Raw genomic sequence first — 26,643 nt, forward strand, 5'->3', positions numbered from 1 at the left:
GACGAATGTATTCGTCATATTCCTCAAAACGAAGATAACAAAGTATTCTCCATCTTCGTTTTAGCTCCATATTCGTCAACTTCGCTAATTCTAGCAATCAAATAGGAAGGTTGACTATAGAGACAGCTAAGTTTAATTCGCTATGCGATTATATTACTTTGCTTTTTTTTTTAAAAATTGAATAGTTAAATACTTAATTATTATAATGATTCTATTTATAAAAAAAAAAAAAGCAAAGTAACTCTGCGTTTGTCTTTAACAAACAAACATAGGAACTGTAGGTTATTGGCAGGTCTAGCTGTATAAACAAACAAGCTATATTAGCAACCTAGGACAGGTCTAAGGGCTCTTTCACACCTGCGTTCTTTTCTTCCGGCATAGAGTTCCGTCGTCGGGGCTCTATGCCGGAAGAATCCTGATCAGGATTATCCTAATGCATTCTGAATGGAGAGAAATCCGTTCAGGATGCATCAGGATGTCTTCAGTTCCGGAACGGAACGTTTTTTGGCCGGAGAAAATACCGCAGCATGCTGCGCTTTTTGCTCCGGCCAAAAATCCGGAACACTTGCCGCAAGGCCGGATCCGGAATTAATGCCCATTGAAAGGCATTGATCCGGATCCGGCCTTAAGCTAAACGTCGTTTCGGCGCATTGCCGGAGCCGACATTTAGCTTTTTCAGAGTGGTTACCATGGCTGCCAAGACGCTAAAGTCCTGGCAGCCATGGTAAAGTGTAGCGGGGAGCTGGGGAGCGGTATACTTACAGTCTGTGCGGCTCCCCGGGCGCTCCAGAGTGACGTCAGGGCGCACCAAGCGCATGGATCATGTGATCACATGGATCACGTCATCCATGCGCATGGGGCGCTCTGACGTCATTCTGGAGCGCCCCGGGAGCCGCACGGACTGTAAGTATACCGCTCCCCAGCTCCCCGCTCCTACTATGGCAACCAGGACTTTAATAGCGTCCTGGGTGCCATAGTAACACTGAACGCATTTGGAAGACGGTTCCGTCTTCAAATGCTTTCAGTACACTTGCGTTTTTCCGGATCCGGCGTGTAATTCCGGCAAGTGGAGTACACGCCGGATCCGGACAACGCAAGTGTGAAAGAGGCCTTAGCTGGCCAGCTACAGTTAGTGGGGGATGGTCAGTGTAGATTAGATAGTGATATAGTGTAGCTGATAGGAATTATTTTTTCTCTGCTGTCCATACATACATGCTACAGACATAGTGCTGTGATGTCACCAATCAGTAATATCTACTCAGACCTGATAATTTGTGAAGTTGCATGTATTGTGCAAAAAATATGCGCATCATTAGTGTCGATATGTGCAATAGCGAAAATAATGAGAGGGATCTAGGGATCACGAATTCTAGAATTTGTGAATTTATTGCGACACTGACAGGCCTAATTAGCATATTTAGGCATATATATGTCAGTACAGGTCTTATAAAGTCTATTAAAATCATCTAAGTATCCCCCCTGTCCACCTTATAAATACCGAAATATTAAGTTTTATAACCTGCTTGTCCGGTCACCAATCTGCCCAAGGGGCGGCGTTTCATCTGAAAATGCGCCCAACTGCCGTCTGCAGCCCCGCCCAGCTCATCAATATTCACTTCGCTGGGCGGCGGCTACAACTCTTCCGACTCAAGATTCTGCGCACAGCCCATTCGATCCTCTGGGCACGTCCTCCGTCCAATCTTCAGCGCATGCGCCCGGCCGGGGTCACATCGCGCCTGCGTACAGAGCGCTGCAGCCCCTGCTTTATGCGCATGCGCCGGGCACTTGAGTCGGGAGAGTTGTAGCCGCCGCCCAGCGAAGTGAATATTGATGAGCTGGGCGGGGCTTCAGACGGCAGTTGGGAGCGGCTGGCTGGGCGCATTTTCAGATGGAACGCCGCCCCTTGGGCAGATTTGTGACCGGACAAGCAGGTTATAAAACTTAATATTTCGGTATTTATAAGGTGGACAGGGGGGATACTTAGATGATTTTAATAGACTTTATAAGACCTGTACTGACATATATATGCCTAAATATGCTAATTGGGCCTGTCAGTGTCCCTTTAAGCTAAAAATTTGGGAAATATTGCAAAAACAAATATTGCTTATGCCGCTCATCACTATCCCTGAACTGCTCGATAGTTATTTTTGGAAAATAAAGTTTTTCCTGATCACTGTCCCTAGTGCCTGTCACATCTCTCTCTGCACTAAGTTCACAGGATGAGGCTTTTTATAGGGCTGTGACATCACAGGGGCTGACTAGCTGCTGACTGGCGATCTGCATGGCATTGTTGGTGATCCTTCGTTCCCAGGCTTCTTACTTCCTCATTCTAACATGTGCAGCAGCAATTTTAGAAAAAATATGATTTGTTACCACAAAGCGAGGGGAAATTCGACTTTGGGACCAATCAAATTTTTCCTGAAAGTCGGATAGAATTTCACTTAGTTAACCTCGATTCAGTCATCTCTACCAATCACTTGCTCGCTCTTGTCGTCTAGCTCAAAAATATCTCCAGAGTCTGCCCTTTTCTTACAGTGGAAATGGTCAAAACTCTTGTTGCCTTGATTCAATCATGTCTTGACTACCTGCAACTCATTACTAATCAGTCATTCTCTCACTAACCTCTCCCCCCTTCAGTCTGTCCTAAATGCTGCAGCCAGGCTCATCTATCCACTCACTATACTGATGCTACCAGCCTGTGCCAGTCACTTCACTGGTTGCCCATCCACCACAGAATACAGCTGAAACTTCAGTGCTGCATGTCCATACATCTCCTCCCTCATTTCCGTCTACTACCCTACTCATGCCACCAGAATTTGTACCTCTCACTCCTGTCTTCAAGACTTTTCTTGAGCTGCACCTACTCTCTGGAATGCTCTACCCCAGAATATCAGATCAACTCCCAACTTTCCTACATTCAAATGTGCTTTAAAAACACGTCTTTTCAGGCAGGCTTATCAAGCTTCCTAAAATGACTGTTCCCCAATTAACCCTCACCAACTCCTTGAACCTGAACTTAATCTTCTAACGCTCCCACACCCGAAGCAGATCGGCCTACACAACTGCTTTAATGGCTTGATTACTACATATCACAATCAACTACCTTTTGTGTCACCCCCATTTCCTCATAGAGTGCAAGCTCTTTAGAGCAGGGGCCTCACTCTTAGTAGTTAGTGGATTGTCCATAGACCTTACAGGGAAATTTACTGGTGGTCTGATGCCCAGGGGGCCACTTAATCCTTCCTTTTGGCCATCATCAAGGTACATAATATAGGAGCATCAGGTATTTATGTGCCTGGCCAGTGGCCGCAGGTGCCCTCTTGAATTAAGTTATATGCCATCCTCAAGACGATGATACAGCTTAGTACTATGGGGCGAGCGGCAGTATTTTGTGCTGCACTGTGGTATTTGGTTTCCCAGAGGCAGTATTTTGTACTGCACTGTGGTATTTGGTTCTGCTGGGGTGGAATTTTATCCTGCACAGTGGTATTGCTGGCCCGCCTACTTCTGTTGTCCCACCTACTGTCAATTTGGACTCTCCTACAACATGAGGCCACTTTTAGCTTTTTTTCCAGGGCCACTTTAAATTTCCAGTCCGCCCCTGCTCCTAGTGTTTCAGTTTGTTTATTAGCTAGTTACCTTGTGATGTTTTTTGTTTTGTACATAAACCCTCTGAATTTGTAAAGTGCTGCGGAATATAGTGGTGCTGCTTAAATAAATATTATTATTATAATCTGCTGTCCATGCTGCTAGGTTCCAGTCCTAACATGTTTCCCTGTGATGTGCAGATTACAGTTAATCAGTGGACACACTATAATATACAGTATACAGGAAGATGCCTTTAGGTAGTATCATATGTCTAATCTAGACAACAAAGGTAAAAAATGCCAAAGGGATTTAAAGATGGGGTCAGGTTGCAGAGTAACAAAAGACTGTATGTGTAGTGTGTGTATGTATATATATATATATATATATATATATATATATACAGTATATATACACTCAGGTGGGTGTGAGTGTGTGAATATGCTCAGTGTGTATATAATCACTTCTCCTTTGAAACTCCTCACAGTGGTAATGTTGTTGTGGGGGCCGAGGACCAAGTGGTTTGTACTGTACATACACATAGGACCTAACTGCTGTAATTTATTTATTTTTTAATTTTTTTTATTTAGACTGAAACATGCGCAGATGGCACATACACTGACTTGGGGAAAAAAGACATGGACAATGCTTACGAAGAATTAAAGGTACCTGTAATAATGTTACATGATGGCTATAAATAACATTTTTAAAAGATCGATTCCTTAAGTTGCCTAAATGCATTCAATATAATTCCTCCAAACCAGTTGATTTGAGTGGAACTGGGAAATTTTTCAAAGTGCATGGTGGTGACTCTCTCCATAGTCGAAGTCAGGAAAAGAAGGATCTGTTATTGTGCAAGTTCAACATGCCCACTCCTCTGTCCCTAGAGAAAATAAGTTACTGCCAGGAAAGTCTGCTGGCAACTTATTACTCTCTCCCCACTGGAAACACATGCATGCCTGACAACGTTGGAAGAGCTGGGAAAAATAAATGTGTCCTGTATAAAATTGCCTTTTAGATGAACATGTTCTGATATTTGTCACGAGATAACACACTTTTCAAAACAACACATTTTGTGATATTGTATCACAAGATGTTTACCCTACATGCTCCTATGTGTGGCCACCCAGTGGTTGTGTTGTGAGTTGCATAGTAATCCTTAGAGGAGGACTGGAGCCAGAATCCAAATATACCAAAAAAGAACAACCAACAATCTCCTTATGTGTCTTTCCTATTGTTTTGGTTTCATCAGATATCACAATTGCAGACCCTGGAAAAACAAACTAGAAAAGTAGTTCATTGTGTCTACAGGAAGTGTAGGGTGAGGGCATTGGGTTTTGTGTGATAGCATTTTTCTACACGGGGAGTGTGGCTCCTAGTTAGTAATACTACAAAATAAATTTAGTACAAAATAGATTTGGTTACAACCATGTGGATCTTTAATAGACTACAGAATACTAAATCTACCAAGATAAATCCCTCTCCCCATTCCTAAATAGTGCCACAGCAAGGATTCTGGGAAAGCGGCGATACTACCATGTGGAACTGTAATAGATTACAGAATGCTGAATTCCCTTGTCCACTCAAATGTATACAAATATAAACCAGACAACGGTTTGTAGCGACAGTCGGATACAGAAAATGTCTGTTTTGATGGAAACTGCCCAGTCTATTAGATGTTCCTCTCTTGTGAGAGTCATTATAACTGAAACGTATAAGACGGAGTTCACATCATGTTTTTGTCCTACATTTAACCTCTTCAGGACCCTGCCATTTTTCACCTTAAGGACCAGGCCATTTTTTGCAAATCTGACATGTGTTTATGTGGTGATAACTTTAAAACGCTTTTACTTATCAAAGCCATTCTGAGATTGTTTTATTGTTGCATATTATACATCATGATAGTGGTAAATTTGAGTCACAATATTTTATTTTTATTTATAAAAAATACCAAATTTACCAAAAATCTGGAAAAATTCGCAATTTTAAAAATTTATATTTCTCTGCTTTTAAAACAGATAGTGATACCTCCTAAAATAGTTATTACTTTACAGTTCCCATATGTCTACTTCATGTTTGGATCATTTTGTAAATTACATTTTATTTTTTTGGAACGTTAGAATCATGTTTTAGTGTCTCCATATTCTGAGAGCCATAGTTTTATTTTTTATTTTTAGGCGATTGTCTTATGTAGGGACTCATTTTTTGCGGGATGAGAAGACGGTTTGATTGTTACTATTTTAGGGTTAATATGACTTTTCGATCACTTGGTATTACATTTGGTATTCACGGTGTTCACCTGAGGGGTTAGTTCATGTGATATTTATATACAGCAGGTTCTTATGGACGCAGCAATACCTAATATGTATACTTTTTTTTAATTTAAGTTTTACAAAATAACAGCATTTTTAAAACAAAAAAATCATATTTTACCGTCTCCATATTCTGAGAGCCATAGTTTTTTGCCCAATGTTTTATGTAGGGTCTAATTTTTTGCAGGATGAGATGACGGTTTAAAGGGTACTATTTTGTGGGGCATATGCCTTTTTAATCGCTTGGTGTTGGACTTTTTGTGATGTAAGGTGACAAAAAAATGATTGTTTTTATTTTATTTTTTCTATGTTGTTCAGATGAGAGGACATGATATTTTTATAGAGCCGGTTTTTACAGGTGTGGAAATACCCAATATGTCTGTTTTTCTTTTTTTTCAGATTTTTATGTGTTTTATTTTGGATTATTTTTTTTAACTTTTTTTTAACTTTTTATTATTGTCCAACTATATGAATTCAACTTCTGGGGTCTGATCCCCTCTGCAATGCATTACAATACAACCTGCATTGTAATGCATTGGCTGTGAACTTTTATGCTGACAGCCTGCCTGTGAGACCCAGCCTAAGGGCTGGATATCACAGGCTTCCGTAGGGGGCAAGCCCCGATGCCTATGGAAGGCATCGGGATGCCCTCTCTGCCATCAGATCCCCGCCACTGCACCAGTACCCTCCGCAAACCCTCTGCATGCCACGGTCAGCTTTGACTGTGGAATGCAAGGGGTTAATACGCCGGTCACGGTGTCTTCACACAGTGACTGCCGGGTCCGTGCCGCTGATCAGGCGGGCACAGCTTCTGCACCCGCCTGATCAGCCTGTCGTACATTACCTCACTGGTCCTTAAACACTTAGGGACCGGGCTCATTTTCACCTTAAGGACCAGGCCATTTTTTGCAAATCTGAACAGTGTCACTTTATGTGGTGATAACTTTAAAACTCTTTGACTTATCCAGGCCATTCTGAGATTGTTTTTTCATCACATATTGTACTTCATGACACTGGTAAAATGGAGTCAAAAAAATTCATTATTATTTATAAAAAAAATACCAAATTTGCCAAAATTTTTTAAAAATTTGCAAATTTCCAGGTTTCAATTTCTCTACTTCTATAATACATAGTAATACCTACAAAAATAGTTATTACTTTACATTCCCCATATGTCTACTTCATGTTTGGATCATTTTGGGAATGACATTTGATTTTTTGGGGATGCTTCAAGGCTTAGAAGTTTAGAAGCAAATCTTAAAATTTTTCCGAAATTTTCAAAAAGCCACTTTTCAAGGACCAGTCCAGGTCTGAAGTCATAGAAACCACCCAAAAATGACCCCATTCTAGAAACCACACCCCTCAAGGTATTCAAAACGGATTTTACAAACTTTGTTAACCCTCTAGGTGTTTCACAAGAATTAATGGAAAATAGAGATAAAATTAAAAAATTTAACTTTCTTGGCAGATTTTCCATTTTAATAATTTTTTTCAGTTACAAAGCAAGGGTTAACAGCCAAAAAAACTCTATATTTATGGCTCTTATTCTGTAGTTTACAGAAACACCCCATATGTGGCCGCTGTACGGACACATGGCAGGGCGCAGAAGGAAAGGAATGCCATACGGTTTTTGGAAGCCAGATTTTGCTGGACTGTTTTTTTTACACCATGTCCCATTTGAAGCCCCCCTGATGCACCCCTAGAGTAGAAACTACAAAGAAGTAACCCCATTTTAGAAACTACGGGATAGGGTGGTTGTTTTATTGGTACTATTTTAGGGTACGTATGATTTTTGGTTTCTCTATATTACACTTTTTGTGAGGCAAGGTAACAAGAAATAGCTGTTTTGGCACAGTTTTTATTTTTTGTTATTTACAACATTTATCTGACAGGTTAGATCATGTGGTATTTTTATAGACCTGGTTGTGACGGATGCGGCGATACCTAATATGTATACTTTTTTATTTATGTAAGTTGTACACAATGATTTTATTTTTTAAACAAAAAAAATCATGTTTTAGTGTTTCCATAGTCTGTGTCACGAGGGTGTCAAGAGCCATGTCTGACTCCTTTATACCCAGGGTCAGGAAGTCGCAGCGGGTGGCTGCGCGCTCTATGTCTAAAAATAGCGCTGTTACTTAATGGTAGCTTTCTGGGTTTGCCTTGCAATCCTTTTTGTCTCACTCAGAGATCCGTAGCTTCATCTTCTCAGCTGTTTCTTGTTCAGCACTCCTAACCTCCTTTATATTCCCCTCTCCCACTTCTCTGGTTGCCAGATATAGAGCTTCCTGCCTGGACTTCTATACTGACCCACTGGAGCTGAGTTGCTGTTATCCCTGGTTGTCGTACCAGAGCATTACCCACCGGATCCCTGTTGGTTGTTTGTTGTCGCCCACCTGGGACTATATGTTTTGTCAGTAATGTCTGTCCTCTCCCTAGTGTTTCCCTTTAGTGTTAGTGATGCGGACTAGTGTTCCCACCGCCCTATTCACTACGTAGGGCTCATCTTAGGGAAAGCCAGGGCACGTGATCGGCGTACGGGTGAGAAACCCGTCTAGGGACGTCAGGGCAGTCAGGTGCCAGCCTCAAGGTGAGTTAGGGGTCACCATCTTTCCCTCTCCCTTGGACAGGGCCTTTATTTTCACTCCCTTTGAGTCACGTATGTGATCGGCACGCCGGTCGTGATAGTCTGAGAGCCATAGTTTTTTTTAGTTTTTGGGCGATTACCTTGGGTAGGGTATGATTTTTGCGGGATGAGATGACGGTTTGATTGGCACTATTTTGGGGTGCATGTGACTTTTTGATCGCTTGCTATTACACTTTTTGTAATGTAAGGTGACAAAAAATTGCTTTTTTTACACAGTTTTTATTTTGATTTTTTTAAGGTATTCACCTGAGGGGTTAGGTCATGTGATATTTTTATAGATCAGGTTATTACGGATGCGGCGATACCTAATATGTATACTTTTTTTAATGTAAGTTTTACACAATAATATAATTTTTGAAAAAAAAATTAAATCATGTTTCAGTGTCTCTATATTCTGAGAGCCATAGTTTTTCAGTTTTTGGGCGATTATCTTAGGTAAGGTCTCATTTTTAGCAGGATGAGATGTCGGTTTGATTGGTACTATTTTGGGGTACATATGACTTTTTGATCGCTTGCTATTACACTTTTTGTGATGTAAGGTGACAAAAAAATGTTTTATTTAGCACAGTTTTTTTTTTTTTTTACGGTGTTCATTTGAGGGGTTAGGTCTTGTGATATTTTTATAGAGCCGGTCGATACGGACGCAGCGATACCTAATATGTATACTTTTTTTATTTATGTAAGTTTTACACAATAACAGCTTTTTAAAAACAAAAAAAATTATGTTTTAGTGTCTTCATATTCTGAGCCATAGTTTTTTTTATTTTTTGGGCAATTGTCTCAGGTAGGGGCTAATTTTTTGCGGGATGAGGTGACGGTTAGATTGGTACTATTTTGGTGGGCATACGCCTTTTTGATCGCTTGCTGTTGTACTTTTTGTGATGTAAGGAGACAAAAAAATTGTTTATTTAGCACAGTTTTTATTCTTTATTTTTTATGGTGTACATCTAAGGGGTTATGTCATGTGATATGTTTATAGAGCCGGTCGATACGGATGCGGTGACACCCAATATGTCTACTTTTTCCACCCCCTATTTTTTACCAATTTTTTTTAACTTTATTTGGGGAAAATTTACGTTTTTTTTTACTTGAAACTTTTAATTTTTGGGGGGGAAAACTTTATTTTTTCTACTTTTTTTCACTAAATTTTTTGTCCCACTTTGGGACTTCAACTTTTGGGGGTCTAATCCTTTACAATGCATTCCAATACTTCTGTATTGGAATGCATTGGCTGTATGAGTAATGGATCTCACAGGCTCATCACAGGAAGGCAGCGCTGATGCCTCAGGAAGGCATCGCGCTGCCTTCCATGCCATCGGGTCCCCCCTACAGCCCCACGGGGACCCGATGGCACCGCAGCTCGCTGCAACATGTAAAAGCCGCAAACCGCAGGTCTGAATCGATTGCCGACACGGGGGGGGTCACGGAACCCCCCGATGCATTGACCCCGGGTGCCTGCTCAATGATTTGAGCAGGCACCCCGTTCCGATCACCGCCCGCTGCGCAGCGGTGATCGGAAATACATAAGACGTACAGGTACGCCCTGTGTCCTTAAGTACCGGGACATCAGGCCGTACCTGTATGCCCTATGTCCTAAACAGGTTAAGTCACGTCCAGCTGTGACGTACATGCACAGAAAGGGATTTTAAGGGGTTAACACATGACATATACGTTAACTGGCTGCTTCAGATGGATGTCATGCAGTGGAACCCGTCAGGTGAAAACTGTCAGGTGCATGATTTATTTATTTATTTTTATTAAAGAGGAGAGAACTGCAACTCCCAGCATGACCAGACAGTTTTTTTTCATCACTTTTCCACCTCAAAAAATGGAATAAAAAGAGATCAAAAAGTCATACTCCAAAATTGTATTATCGAAAACTGCAGATTACCCTGTAAAAAAATTAGTCCTCACACATCTCTGTAGACATAACATTAAACATTATGGGGATCAGAATATGACGACAAGAAGAAAAAAATATTTTTTCCTAAAGTTTTTATTTTTTTCAGTATTAAAATGCAAGAAAAACTATATAAGTGTGGCAGCGCTCCAGACTAAAAAAAATATTGGAGCCATTGGCTCCTAACCTGAAAAATTTAGGAGCCAAATAAAATTTTTAGTCACCAAATTTAAAATACATATAATTAGAGTTGTAACGATACCAAAATTTTGATTTGATTTCGATACTTGATACCATTTAATACCACGCAAAAAAAATAAAAAACACCAAAAAAGCCACATGCATTCCGCATTTTATGGAACATCTGGACCATAATAGAACAGTCCTTTCCTTTTTCTGGGGGACAAGGTGACAAAAAAATGGCAAATTGCACACTTTTTAATTTTTTTCTGTTACGGCGTTCACCGCATAGATATTTTTAAATATTTGAATAGTTCGCACTTTCGGGCGTGGCGATTTGTGATGTTATTTTTTTATTGTTTATATATAAAATTGGGAAAGGGGGCGATTTAAACTTTTCATATTTTGGTGTTTTATTTTTTATTTTTATTTGATAACTAATAGCCCCCTTACGGGCTAGAACCTGGGACCTCTTGTCCTATTCACCCTAATAGAGCTCTGTTAGGGTGAATAGGACCTCACACTCTCCCTGCTGCCCTGTGCATAGTATATACAGCAGCAGGGAGCTTACCTTGGCAGCCAGGGCTTCAGTAGCGTCCTGGCTGCCATGCTAGCTGATTGGAGCTCCGCCACTACACTGCTGGGGCGCCGATCAGAAGCTGGCACTGCACCACCAATGAGGAGGAGGGGACCCTGTGGCCACTGCACCAATGAATATAACATGGGGGGGGGGTTGGCACCTGTGGCCACTGTGCCACCAATGACTATAATAGGTATAATACTGGAGGTGTTGGAGGCTCACTGCGCCACCAATGAATATAATTAACACATTAATTTAAGTGAATATAGTTTATGCCTTGGTGCCGACCATATCCCATACCTGGCCTCTATGACTGCGCCCTGCGATCCGCCGCAATTGACCCCTCAGGCGCAGCACCTGAGAGGTTAATTGCCGCGGATCGCAGAGCGCAGTCATAAAGGCTGGGTGCCGGGTATGATATATTGTTGGCACCCACAGCTTGCGTTTTTTATTTAGGCATAAACTATATTCATTGGTTGTGCAGTGGCCACAGCCTCTCCCTGCTATCAGTCCGTTGGTGGCAGTGGCGGCACATGGGGGAGGGACTGCCTCTTTCTCCCCTGTGCTGCTGAGGAGAACATGGTGCGCGCTGAGAGCAGAGCGTGCCATGTCGGTTCAACTCGCGTGTGTCTGCTGGATGAAAGCCCTTTCTTCTTAAAGAGGCAGAACAGCGGAGGGTCTAGGCGCAAATGGTGACAAGACTACAAAGTCTTGTTGCCATATTGCAATTCTTAATCACATTTGCGACCATTTTGGTTGCCATCTGGAGCCACGTGTGGTATTGCTATAATCATACGGACCTGGAGAATGAAGAGCACAAGTCAATTTTAATGCATAAGAAACTCAGTAAAAACAAAACTATGGTGAAAAACCTTTTTTTCCCAATTCCAGCCAATTTGGATTTTGTTTCCAGCATCCTATGCAATAATAAATGGTGCCTCCAAAAAGTACAATTTGCTCTGCAAAAAACAACTCCATGTGCAGCTATGCGACTGGAAAAATAAAAAAAAATTATGGCTTTGGAAAGGCAAGGAGTGAAAAATGAAAACCCAAAAATGAAAAATCGCTGCTTCAGGAAAGGGTTAAAGTGCTAAAATTAAATAAAATATAATTGGCAATGAAGTGTATTAAAAACAAATATATGAGTAAATTGCCGTTTACACAAATATTAAAAAAAGTTATGGATGTTAGAATATTGTGATTAGTGTTGATCGAGCATGCTCAGCCGAATACCAATTCGGCTCGAGCATCTCGATGCTCGGCACATGCCGGTACTACAGTTCCTGATCCATTTCAGTGGTGTTTCCATCAATTTCTGAACTTTTCCTATGAACCAGGCACCCTCCCCTACATAAGCTAATTAATGATTTTCGTTCAGTAGAATTTGCTAAAAATCGATTTTTATAATATGCTAATTACCTTGCTACCAGCAAGTAGTGCGGCTACTTGCTGGTAGCAGCCGCATCCTCCGATGGTAATGACGCCCCCTCCGCTTGTTGATTGACAGGGCCAGGGAACGGAATCTTTCTCTGCTGGCCCTGCCTGTTTTCATTCAATATCTGGCGCCTGCGCCACGGCCGTACCGATCTTCAATCTGCGCAGGCGCACTGAGAGGCGGCCACTCACTCGGCCGCTCCATCCTCAATGCGCCTGCGCCGATGACGTCACATCTACACCCGGCGCAGGCGCATTGAGGAGCGAGCGGCCGAGTGAGTGGCCGCCTCTCAGTGCGCCTGCGCAGATTGAAGATAGGTACGGCCGCGGCACAGGCGCCAGATATTGAATGAAAACAGGCAGGGCCAGCAGAGAACGATTCCCTTCCCTGGCCCTGTCAATCAACAAGCGGAGGGGGCGTCATTACCATCGGAGGATGCGGCTGCTACCAGCAAGTAGCCGCCCTACTTGCTGATAGCAAGGTAATTAGCATATTATAAAAATCGATTTTTAGCAAATTCTACTGAATGAAAATCATTAATTAGCTTATGTATGGAGAGATCGCAGTGTAGGGATGATTAGTAAAGAAGAAAAAAAAACGGTTTAATGGGGTGACAGAAGCCCTTTAAAAGTATTAAAACATAACGAAAACTATAACATTTAATATGGTTGTGGTCTGACTACCAGCTCTCTTTGTATCATATGGACGTCGGCTAGATGCCATGTTGGGAACTGGTGAATGGGGAGCTCACTCATTTGCTAACAGCCTAGGTGACTGCTGCTTAGTTTACTAAACTTTTTATGGGATCTCTCTCATTCCTTCATGGCCTATGGTACTGCCTTTTACTCTACTAAACTTTTTATGCAGCTAAGACTTGTCAAGTCTTATTCCCAGATCTCAGAATTCCCAGTAGAGCAAGGGTGTGGTGGGGAGGGGTGTGGATGGATGCCATCACCAATAGCACAGTTATCTTCTTTTACACAAGAATTGTTTTGCATAAATGATGACTGGAATCTACACAAGCCATGAGCCGTCATAGATTTTTTTTTATTGTAGGATGATGGACACCGGGAGGATGTGCCTAATTTATGATGAGTCATAAAATAAGAGCATCTTCCGACAGTGCAGGGAATTATTTCCCCCAAAATGTGGTGCAAAACATGTACACAAAGTTTTTAGTAGTAAATCTGCCCCACTGTGTCCAGTTCTGGAGACCTCACATACAAAAAGATATTATAGATCAAAATGGAAGGGCAGACAACAAAAATGGTGGAGTGCCTAAAGTATAAACCATATTGTATCATGAAAGATTTAAAGGGGTTTTCCAGGTTCCGGTTATTAGATGACCTTTCCTCAGGATTGGTAATTGATATCCAATTGGTGAGGGTATGACACCCATCACTCTACTGAACAACTGTACTCTGTGGCCTCTTGCGCCGAAAGTAGAACTTTGAATAGGACGGGAAGCACAGGTTCGTTCAAAGTGTAGTGACGGCTCTCGGTTACTGCAGCTCAGGTCCTACTCAATTTAATTGGAGCTCTGCTTTGGTTGGGAAATATACAAAAAGTGAATTTAATTAAGAGATAATATAAGGGCAGACTAGATGGATCGTGTGCTCCTTTTCTGCTGTCAATCTTTTATGTTTCTATTATTCATTACACTATAGTATATTGTCTGTAATGTCATAGTTTATGGATAGTCTACAGTATATCACTTATTATATCTTCTATTACTTTGCAGCCGAACAATACATGTAGCTACCCTGACTATGGGAACCTAATATGAGAAAAATCTAAGAACCTTCCCATCATTTACTTCAAGATAATAGAAGACGAACATCACTGATAGATCCCTCAACAAACCACGGATGTTTGGAGTCATAGATGAAACATGGGATGTACCGCAAAAGGGCTGAATTAAGTTTAACCACCCAATGTCTTATAGGGAAAATGAATAACACAACAGACTTTGCTTCTTTTACGGCAACAGCTGGATTTCCAAAGAGGAATGCCAAACCGGTACTGTTGAGCATGCCAAGTGGAGCCAAATCACCCTTCCCCTAAAGACTCATTCCATTTAATATTTCTAATACTTCTCTACAGCTGTTTAGCAGATACTTTTTCTGACACAGAGCTTCACATGCCTCACATGAACTTATATGATCATCCACCAGGAGAAGAGCCAAAGAAATGACTACACACTTTTTATATCTGGCACTTAATATAACCACAGCATGCAGTGAGCTCCCAAGCTCCCCCTAGTGGTGGCTGCAGGGAGACAAAATGTTATTGCTTAAGGGATCAGCTGTGAATCACAAAACTTGAGCTGAAAACAAATCAGTTTGGAATGTTGGACCTAAAATAATGTGGTTAACTATTAAATATAAAATTTTATTCTATCGGCCTTCAATGCTCAGATGGTTCCTTTGTAGTGCTGACAATTTGTTTTTGTACTTTGAGATTTTGTATAAGTAGGAGTCCGATTTAAATGTTTTCCATAGTCCTCCTCTTTTGCATGTGAGATGGAAAATTTGATTTACTTATGTCCCTGTAGATTTGATGACATATTCCTGTAGTTCCTGTACAAATAAAAGTTGTCTAGAATTTTAAAAAGTTGCTGCATTTTACCACTGACAGCGTCATCTCCCACAGGTTGTGAGTGATATTACGCATCTGTTCCAATCATTTCAGGGGAGAAGAGCTGCAATACTAGACACAACTCAAACGTTGTATTAATGGATGCAGGTGAGGACTGGACACAAACCCTACAGGGAAGATTGATGTGCAGAGACCACCCAAGCCCTCCTCACAGCCACCGGTAGGGTGCATAATGATCTGGCGATTTAAACATTGACAGGTACCAGAAGACAGCCCCAGATGTCCTCCTGAATTTAATTGTATTGCCATACTTAGGAGAGTGCTACAGTTGAATACTGTGGTATGGCAAGGGAGCGTTCACTCTCATAGCCCACATGCCATTAGACCTGAAACCTATGAGGCAGTAGACTGGTTCAAGCAGTCACAAAGAAATGACATTAACATGAGCTCCTGTTCCGGGGCACAGGCATCTTATGCTGCATGCTGGAAGAGGTCTGTAGACTGTGCCACCCACAGAAGTGTGGAAGGGGACTCAAAAGAGCAGGCGTGTAACTAGAAGTGACTGGGCCCCACAGCAAATATTTGTAAGGGCCCCTCCAGCGCGCTTCGCACCTCCCTCCTCCTGTGTAAACCCCACTCCTTTGGCACAGTGTAGGCTATATGTGTATAACATAAACATATTTCACATGAAAACTTGGGGATCTCGGACGCCACTTCCACACTTGGCCGGGGGCTCGGCGGAGCTGATGTTGTGCTTTATCCTAATGAGAAAGATTTCATAATAAAGATTTGGAGAAGGGGCAGAGGGATAGCAGAGCAGGGAGAGGCTGGTGCTGCTACTAGGGGGTCATACCATGGGGGAGTAATAAAGCCCACCATAATGCCCCCCCAGTAGTAATAATTCTCCTTATAATGTGACAGTGCAAAAATGCCCCCTTGTAATGCCCCCAGTTGAGCTAATGTCCCCATAGTGCCCCCATAGTGTCCCAGTATAAAATACCCCTTTATAGTGCCCCCAGTAAATTCCCCCATAGTGCTCCTCTCCCCCCTTCCTGCTAGTACCCTCCATAATGTACCAGTATAAAATGCCCCATATATAGTGCCCCAGTAGATGCCCCTCAGTGTCCTGCCTCTGATAGACTGCCGGCCTAGTGTCGCCCATAATGCCCCCCAATAATGTGCCAGTAAGTGTCCCCATAGATGCCCCCCCCATCATGTGCCAGTATGAAGTGCCTCTCTCCTCCCCCCCACATGTCCCAGTATCATAGTGCCATCCCCCCCAATGTGCCAGTATCAAGTGCCTCTCTCCTTCCCACCCGCCATGTGCCAGTATCATAGTGCCAACCCCCCCATGTGCCAGTATCAAGTGCCTCTCTCTTCCCCCCCATGTCCCAGTATCATAGTGCCATCTCCCCCCCAAAAAAGTGCCAGTATCAAGTGCCTCTCTCCCCCCCATGTGCCAGTATCATAGTGCCAAACCCACCCATGTGGCAGTATCAAGTGCCAACCCCCCCCACATGCCAGTATCAAGTGCCTCTCCCCCCCCATGTCCCAGTATCATAGTGCCATCTCCACCCCCACAAAAAAAGTGCCAGTATCAAGTGCCTCTCTCCCTCCCCCCCATGTGCCAGTATCAGATGCCAACCCCTCTCCCCCCCAATGTGCCAGTATCAGGTGCCTTTCCCCCCCAGGTGCCAGTATCAGGTGCCAACCCCCCCCCCCCAGGTGCCAGTATCAGGTGCCTCTCTCCCCCCCATGTGCCAGTATCAGGTGCCTCTCTCCCCCCCCATGTGCCAGTATCAGGTGCCAACCCCTCTCCCCCCAATGTGCCAGTATCAGGTGCTTCTCCCCCCCAGGTGCCAGTATCAGGTGCAAACCCCCCCCCCCAGGTGCCAGTATCAGGTGCCTCTCTCCCGCCCATGTGCCAGTATCAGGTGCCTCTCTCCCCCCCCATGTGCCAGTATCAGGTGCCAACCCCCCCTCCCCCCAAGGTGCCAGTATCAGGTGCCAACCCCTCCCCCCCCATGTGCCAGTATCAGGTGCCTCTCCCCTCCCATGTGCCAGTTTCAGGTGCCAACCCCCCCCAGGTGCCAGTATCAGGTGCCAACCCCCCTCCCCCCATGTGCCAGTATCAAGTGCCCCCGCTCCCCCAATGGCAGTAACAGTCGGGTATTAAAAAAATAATAATAAACACTTCTACTTACCTCCATGTCAGCGATGCGATGCAGCCTCTTCCTGTGTCCCGCCCTGTATGTCCATATATGGAGTCAATGCTTGTATTTCAGAAAAGTTTCTGCTGGGATTCAAACCCACGACCTTCTGTATCAGAGGCAAAGCACCTAACCACACGACCATAAGAGATGCCTTGCTGCTGACTGAAAAAATATGAGACTTCTACTGTTATAGCTGGCTAAGTGTACATCTATACACATGACAGCTGCTCATATATAGAGATATAGCAGAGCTGAGTGTGCTGGCACAGCTGTCATATAGAGATATAGCAGTGCTGGGTGTGTTGGGGCAGCTGTCATGTGTATAGATGTACACTTAGCCAGCTATAACAGTAGAAGTCTCATATTTTTTCAATCAGTTGTAATGCAGCCTTTATGGCCATGAGGGTAAATGCTTTGCCTCTGATACACTCTGACATTGGAGGTTGTGGGTTCGAATCCCAGACACATCAGGAGACTTTAGGAGACAGTAAGACCACATTAGAGAGGGGGCCTGGTCAGCCGCTGCTGCTGTGAAGGGGCCCTGAACATTAAGACAAGAATCGATATTTAACGAACTTGAAAATAAACTGCTTCCCCGGTAGTTACGCCACTGCCTTTTTGGGCATTATAGAAGACATTACTAAGGGCACTGTGGGCATTTTTAATGCTGTAAGCTCTATAAGAGCTTTAGGGACATTTTTAAGATTGGAGGACTATAAGGATATTACTGTGGACACTATAAGTGCATTACTGAGGGCACTGGAGGTCATTTTTAATACAGAGGTCCCTGTTAGGCCATAACAGAAACACTGTGGACATTTTTAATACTGAGGATAGAGTATATTACTGGAAGGAACTATGGAGGAATTTTTAATACTTGGAGCACAATGGTTCAGGCACCATCGTAAGCATTAATAATACTAGGGACTTTTCATGGGGATTATTACTGCAGGCTGTATAATAGGGAGCATTATTAATAGTGGGGGGATTATAGGGGCATTATTCAGGAGATACTCAGGAGGTAGTCTGGAGGTGGATACAATCTAAAAAAGTAAGATTGGTTTGTTTAAAATCTTTCCCCTCTTTAAAATGGCAGACCTGGATCTGTGCAGGAATTGTTGTGCTTTTAGTTCAGGTTCCACTCTTTGGAGGTTTGGATGCTGTCTGATCTGTAGACAGCTCTCCATAATGCAGCAGGAAATGGCATTTTTGAAATCTGAGATTTGTAAATTAACTGTTAAACAAACTCAGGCTGTGAATGTTGCAATGCCACTGCCACAGAGGCCTCCTAGAAATTATCTGCCTTAGAGTTGTGGATATTAGAAATGTCCCACAGTCTGTGGCGCTCCATAATTCATTTGCAGCACTTTCAGAGTGCAAGAGCAACATGGAGGATGGCTCAGGCACAGTGGGTGAGGAACAATCATCTCCTATGCCTAAAGTATGCAAGACTGCAGCCAAAGACAAAAAGGATAAGGTGAGGACTGAAAGTAAGCAGCTTTTGGTGGGCGATTCTATCATAAGAGGTGTAAAGTTTGAGGAAAATGGTTTTGTGAGATGTCTCCCTGGTGCTACCACTAGCAGGGACAGACAACGTATCCTTAATATTGTTAGGCAAGAAAAGCAGGAAAGGGAGGTGGATGTTATTGTCCATCCTGGGACAAATGATCTGGCTTGCAATGAGGTTTGAAAGGTGAAGGAAGCTTTTCACAGACTTGGTAATGATATATGGGAGGTTGCATCGACTGTTTAATTCTCTGCAGTTTTGCCGTGGAATTCAATGTATGGCTTGGTGAATGGTCTCTGAACCAAGGGTTTGGCTTTGTGTCTCATGTTAGCTCTCGTTGGAATAGAAAAGAACTGTACAAGAAAGATGGTTAGCATCTTTCTCTCAAGGGAACGAATGTCCTCAGTGAACAGTTCAAAGTATTTGCTAAGGAGCATTTAAACTAGGAAAGGGGGGCAAAAAAGTGATAATCCAGCAGTCTGACTGCCCCCCGGAACAATGCCAGAAGATGTCAGTAGCAGATTGGTTAAGAAATGACAAGCTCAGAGTCTTGTCTACAAATGCTCGCAGTTTAGGGAATAAGATCAATTAACTTGAGTCTATAATGGCATCTGAGAAGATAGATTTAGTGTCTGTTACTGAGCCATAGTTCAATGGGAGTAATGACTGGGATATAACAATACCAGGGTTCTCTCTATATAGGAAAGACAGAGAAGGCAAGAAAGGGGGAGGGGTGTCCCTGTATGTGAAAGATAGCATAAAATCTAATTTAATACAAGTTAGCGAGACCAATTTAGAGTCAGTTTGGGTTACGTTGCAGCCTGTATTATAGTCACCAGATAGAGATAATACACCAGAGTCTGCTCCTCCTGTATTATAGTCACCAGATAGAGACAATACACCAGAGTCTGCTCCTCCTGTATTATAGTCACCAGATAGAGATAATACACCAGAGTCTGCTCCTCCTGTATTATAGTCACCAGATAGAGATAATACACCAGAGTCTGCTCCTCCTGTATTATAGTCACCAGATAGAGATAATACACCAGAGTCAGCTCCTCCTGTATTATAGTCACCAGATAGAGATAATACACCAGAGGCTGCTCCTCCTGTATTATAGTCACCAGATAGAGATAATACACCAGAGTCAGCTCCTCCTGTATTATAATCACCAGATAGAGATAATACACCAAAATTTTTTTTTTTACTGTAATAGATTGAATAGCAGTTAGTTGTCTGCAAGCGTCTGTGACAGGCCTACAGCGTTTACTCTGCCAACTTCTGCCAGTGCACAGTGCCACTCATATCTGGTGTCACAGTAGCTTGCACGCATAGTACAACTTAACTAATTTAAAAACAAATGACAGGCAGAGGCAGGCCACCCAGCAGGGGTCGTCGTGTTCGTGGTGCTGTGATTCCCTTTGGCCTTAGAATAACGCCCAGTGTTCAGAGGCCACGTATCCTGAACTCAAAAAGTTCTGAGGACATAGTTTACTGGCTTACACAGGACACCCAATCTTCTACAGCTTCCGCTCGGAACCTTGACGCACCATCCTCCTCCAGCTTAGCTTCGGGCACCTCTCAAGTTACCACTCGCCCGCCTGCCGCCACCACCAACACTAGCACCACAGCCGCTTCACTTGATCTGTCAGAGGAGTTATTTACAGTTGGAGTTGGAAGGAATGAGTGATGCGCAACCATTATTGCCAGAGGATGTAGATAACAGGGATATGTCTCAGTCAGGCAGCATTACACACATGGACGTACTGTGTGATGATGATGATGTTGTACCCGCTGCTGCTTCCTTTGCTGAGTTGTCAGATAAGATACAAGTGAAGTGGTTGATGATGACGATGTGTCCGTGGATGTCACGTGGGTGCCCGCTAGAAGAGAAGAAGAACTGGGGGAAAGTTCAGATGGGGAGACAGAGAGGAGGAGGAGACGAGTTGGAAGCAGGGGGAGGTCGTAGCAAGGAGCTAGTGGCACAGTCAGACAGCATATATCGGCACCCGGGGTCAGCCAGACAGCACGCCAATCAACACATGCTGTTGCCACCACCAGAATGCCGTCACTGCCGATGCCTTCAGTATTTCACATAGCCCCTTTCATTTCCATGGGGCAAGGGCTGCATGAAAAAAACAGACAATAAACATGCCGCAATTTTTTTCAAAATGCAATAATTGTAAGTGAAAAATAACGTTCATGTGAATATACCTCGGAAATCAGTGGGTCAGGGTTCGGTCTGAATGATGTCTGTTGGCAAATGGATGGAAAACTCACTTGTGTGAAAGTATCCTTATTGTTTTCTCATGATCCCAGAGGAGATCCTAATACTTTACCTTCAAATCAAGGCAAAAAATTAATTGTGCCTCTCCTACTGGGTCAACGTATCTTTGACTTCAGTTTCGAGGTTTGTTAAACAATCATGAAACCACTGGTGATAGAGGAAGTTGCACATTTCAGGAAATAAGTTACTTCCTCAGATGCCTGATGTGGACAGTAGAGTTTTATCTCCATGTACTTTGAGGACTCGGCATGTAAGTAATTATTCATTAATTGTAACTATAGATCTATCATCTGCCCATTATCTACCAGTTCTACAAGCAGAGCTCATACCCCGCGGTGTCCTCCATATCTATAACCATGTCTAATCTAATACAGTCTAATCCCTGATATCATACCGTCCGTGCTGCGTTTTTTATATTCATTGTATGTGACATTGGGCTGTAATTAGCATTAATGTGTGAGGGGAATCATTGTTCGGATAAGTGTTTTATTATAGTTTTTCTCAACATGATGATAAAGTGATGAATGAGGAGAGGACGCTACAGTGCGGATTGGATAAATGTAACATTTTGATAAATGAAAAAAGAAATTGTATTTTTTTTTCTCTTGTAATTTTATAAGGAACAAATTTCTGAGAAATGTTGAATGTTCACAAAAACATTAATACTGTAACCTCCTCGACCAGAGGCTTCGTTGTCATCTTTGGGATTGTAAAAGAATCCAGGTCACACAGTGCGGACAGAGACTTGCAGCCTCTTGGAAATTATGCTCTGGTTTTTGGTTAGAAATTCGGTTTTGCAGACTGATATATTGTTTTGTGGGAAAAGATGCAGTGTAAGTTATAAAGTACTGACTGACGAGGTAGTGTCCTGGTCATGGAGGAGTAGACAGATGCTGCTGCTCAGCTCCTGGTCCATGATTATGCCTCCAATCACACCTCAGAGGCAATATTCTTCTCACCATCTATGGGTGGTGGGTGCAGGAAAGCTCCCCTAGCGCTCATTTCATTTGGAGACCATTCTCCCATTGTACACGGAAGGCAATCCATTAGAATATACATGAAGATAAAACGTAACCTTTAATAATGTTACTATGAGGGTCCATTCACATGTCCGTCAGTGTTTTGCGGATCTGCAAAACACTGACACCGGCAATGTGCATTCTGCAATTTGCGGACCGCACATCGCCGGCACTATAATGAAATGCCTAATCTTGTCTGCAATTGCGGACAAGAATAGGACATGTTTTAATTTTTTGCGGAAACAAAAGCAAGGATGCGGAAGTGCAGATCCGCAAATGCGGATGCGGACAGCACATTCCCGACCCATTGAAACGGAATGGGTCTGCACCTGTTCCGAAAAATTGCGGAACGGATGCGGACCCATTTTACGGACGTGTGAATAGAAAGGATATCCCTCAAAATGAAAATAAATAAAATTATTTAAGTTAAGCAAAAAGCATAGATGTGGTCGGCAATAACAAGTGCTCGGCGGCACCAAATCAGAAACCATATGTCCCACCACAATCCGGGGGGTTCCAGTGCACATCGATGAATCCCGGAGGGAAAGCAAAAAACATCTGTCCCTGGGCTAGATGATGATGTGGTATTGAAGGACCAGGTGGGCAAAGAACTGTCCCTGATATTGCCCTACAGGGGGTGCTATTCTGGCCCTGATAGCCTAACCACAGACCACCCGCCCTGATAAGAGCGATCCGTCCGGAACCTTACCCTATATAAAAATGGCCTTAGTAAGCCCCTAGCCCCTAGGCCCCTGACTTCCAGGTGATCACTATATAGATCTATGTGTTTTTGACTCATTATAAAAGTATATTATATCGCACCTTTCTGTGTATCACACCTATTGATAGCACACCTATACTAGTGCTTAAAAGGACTTTTGTGGCCCTATTAGCTAGCGTTTGGTGTCCCTAACAGCCTGTCCCTGCTCCACACGGCAACCTCTCCCTACACTGGCAAAAGACTGAATGTAAAATGGCGGCCAGGTCAGGTTTATTTATAAGGTAGGGGTATGTCCATGTGCGGAAACGTCTCAATTGGCTGTCCTGTCCCACCTGATGGATGTGTCATGGGTCAAAGTTCTTCACAATGTAAAAGAATATGGCAGGCGCAAATTTCTCCATATGTTCGCATGTTCGGCGAATCGCGAACACGCAAAGTTCGCCACGAAACGACCGCTGGGCGAACCACAAGGCCATCTCTATTGACATATTTTTGGATGGCTTATATTGGAGTCGAGGGTAACGTCTCTGGTTTAACGTTTATATATGTCTGGGAGTATGCATGGCTGCTTTTTTGAGGGGTTGATACTGCATCTGTCTGCACCCCTGGCACAAGGGTTGCTGTGATCTATCTAGTGTTACATATTCAATCAGGTCACACATGTTTTTTCTGTAACTATTGGTACTAATTGTTATTGTGTGCGCCGCCAGCATCCCCCGATGAACCCCACTTGTGATAGTGGAGGGAACTAGGGAACTGTGTTGAGCTAGTAAGACATTTTGTCTATCATGGCCTTGTGAAAGGTGGTGTATGAAGCCATTTTATACAATTTAGGACTAATTGACCCCATCTAGCCCTGGGACATGAATTGTTGCCCGCCGTCCCACATCTATCAACCACTACAAGCACTCCTGTGTTAGGGACATTGTAGGACCTTATAGGAAAGGTTCCAGTTAGTGGGATCATCTTTATCAGGGCTGCTGTCCTGCTGCAGACAGGACTACTGTATCGAGGGACTCATTGGGGGCAAAAATACTTCCTAATTTTAACTACTTAGTGTGTGATAGATTTTAATTTAACCCCTTAAGGACTCAGCCCTATTTCACCTTAAGAACTTGGCCATTTTTTGCAAATCTGACTAGTGTGCCTTTAAGTGCTGATAACTTTAAGACGCTTTGACTTATCCAGACCATTATGAGATAGTTTTTTCATCACATATTGTACTTCATGACACTGGTAAAATGAAGTAAAATAAAAATCATTTTTATTTATAAAAAGATACCAAATTTACCAAAAATGTGTAAAAAATTGCAAATTTCCAAGTTTCAATTTCTCTACTTCTAAAATACATGGTAATACCTCCAAAAATAGTTATTACTTTACATTCCCCATATGTCTACTTCATGTTTGGATCATTTTGGGAATGCTATTTTATTTTTTGGGGATGTTACAAAGCTTAGAAGTTTAGAAGCAAATCTTGAAATTTTTCTGAAATTTTCAAAAACCCAATTTTTAGGGACCAGTTCAGGTCTGAAGTCACTTTGCGAGGCTTACATAATAGAAACCACCCAAAAATGACCCCATTCTATAAACTACACCCCTCGAGGTATTCAGAACTGATTTTACAAACTTTGTTAACCCTTTAGGTGTTCTACAAGAATTAATGGAAAATAGAGATCCAATTTCAAAATTTCACTTTTTTGGCAGATTTTTAATTAAAAATTTTTTTTCCAGTTACAAAGCAAGGGTTAACAGCCAAACCAAACGCAATATTTATGCACCTGATTCTGTAGTAGAGATGTCGCGAACATAAAATTTTCCGTTCGCGAACAGCAAAAGCAAATTTTCGCAAATGTTCGCAAAAGGCGGACCGGGCGAACTGCCATTGACTTCAATGGGCAGGCGAATTTTAAAACCCACAGGGACTCTTTCTGGCCACAATAGTGATGGAAAAGTTGTTTCAAGGGGACTAACACCTGGACTGCGGCATGCCGGAGGGGGATCCATGGCAAAACTCCCATGGAAAATTACATAGTTGACGCAGAGTTGGATTTTAATCCATAAAGGGCATAAATCACCTAACAATCCAATTTTTTTTTTAACAACGTGGTTTAATACATCCAGTGTGTGTATACGATCAGGTATGATGTTGTATCGATCAGGTAGTGTAAGGGTTACGCCCGCTTCACAGACATTGACAGATCAAACTCCCCTTTTAATGCACCGCAAACAACCGCAAACGGTCCATTTGCCCAACCGCAAACTTCCCATTTGCACAAGGTTGGATACCAAGCTAGCCATGTCCCGTTGATGTCATTGAAGGTTTCTTCCTCCACCCAGCCACGTACAACACCAAGGGTCCCAGAAAGGTGAATTGAATTGATTTTTCGAATGGGGAGATGGTTAAAAAAACGCTGGCTCCCTCCCCTTTGTTTGAATCCACGGTCACTGCGTCAGCGCCGTGCAATTTACTGCCCCACCCGATATGAGTGGTATTTCCTGTAGTTCTCTCTTCTCATCAGTTTAATCCCTGTTACGTCCCCAATCTGGGGTCCATTTATTAAATAGATTTTTTGAACGGGGAGATGGTTAAAAAATTGCTGGCTCCCTCCCCTTTGTTTGAATCCACACCACGGACACTGCGCCGTGCAATTTACTGTCACACCCGATATGAGTGGTATTTTCTGTAGAACTATTCTCATCAGTTTAATCCCTGTTATGTCCCATATCAGGGTGGTATTGCCTTTTGTGAAATAAAATTTAGGCCGGGTATCTTCGACTGCCTTCACAGTGACAGACCAAACTCTGATACACCAAACTGAATTGATTTTAGGAACCGGGAGATGGAAAAAGCAGCTTGGTCGGTCCTCTTACTCCCAAGTTGGGGCACTGCGCGTGCACGGAGCAATGTGCTGTGACAGCCTATATGAGTGGTGTCATAACTATTCCTATTCCTATCAGTTTAATCCCTGTTACGTCCCCTATCCGGGGACGTGTGTCGAATTGATTAACCATTGTCGAATTAACGAACCATTACGACATCCTGGAATAATTTAGTTCTGAGCTTTGTATTTGATTTGTTTTGGAATTGTTGGGGATTTTTTTAATTGTCTGCATTATTTCTAATAAACTATTAAGAGACTTTATCATGATTTTTTTATTTTATGTATTAAAAACCCACCCATACAACTTAAAAAAAGATAAATAAAAAAATTAAGTTTTTTCTATGAAAAAACATCCAGCCGTCCCGATCGCTTTTGGTCTGATCAAAATAAAGAAACGGCCTTATCATCTGGGGTGTGGCAACATTGCCAACACACTCATAGAGGAGATGATCGCTTCATTGTGATACGCAAGCCCCTTCACCACAACAAGGTAACGATCACGAAGGGGAATTGACACTTGTATGTGCCTTTTTTTTGTTTTGTTTTTGCAGCCACAGTGCAGCACCAGAGGCCAGAAAAATTAGGCATGTACACATGCCTGATAAACAATGTCATTGCTGCAGCCGCTGTTGTAGCAGCGGCCGGAAAAATTGATGTTTTCAAGGCAGAAAGGTGACTAAAACATTGCAGCTTGAACCCTAGTTGGTGGCGGAGAATTCACGAAAGTCATCCGGTATGCAGACATTAAATACAGCAGCGTGGGGACCATTTTCA

The 26,643-nt window shown here is 42.8% G+C and overlaps 2 protein-coding genes across 4 annotated transcripts in view; both read left to right on the forward strand.

The window, feature by feature from the left end:
* The window catches only part of LOC120992223 (B-cell receptor CD22-like), a 131,088-nt gene extending 115,942 nt beyond the window's left edge, over positions 1–15,146 (forward strand). The window contains exons 12-13 of the mRNA XM_040421061.1: positions 4,176–4,250; positions 14,381–15,146. Of these exons, the coding sequence (XP_040276995.1) occupies positions 4,176–4,250; positions 14,381–14,425 (120 nt within the window). The 3' untranslated portion in view covers positions 14,426–15,146. The remainder of the gene's footprint in view (positions 1–4,175; positions 4,251–14,380) is intronic.
* The window catches only part of LOC120992210 (B-cell receptor CD22-like), a 371,322-nt gene that overhangs the window by 117,581 nt on the left and 227,098 nt on the right, over positions 1–26,643 (forward strand). For 2 of the 3 annotated variants that reach the window (XM_040421049.1, XM_040421029.1), the window contains exon 1: positions 21,369–21,494. The exons of the other annotated variant lie outside the window; for it this stretch is intronic. The gene's annotated coding sequence lies outside the window, so the exon portion shown is untranslated. Of the gene's footprint in view, positions 1–21,368; positions 21,495–26,643 lie in introns of those variants that run through there. 3 annotated transcript variants of the gene reach the window in all.

This window comes from Bufo bufo, chromosome 1 (genome assembly GCF_905171765.1).
Source record: "Bufo bufo chromosome 1, aBufBuf1.1, whole genome shotgun sequence".
Lineage (NCBI taxonomy): Eukaryota > Metazoa > Chordata > Amphibia > Anura > Bufonidae > Bufo > Bufo bufo.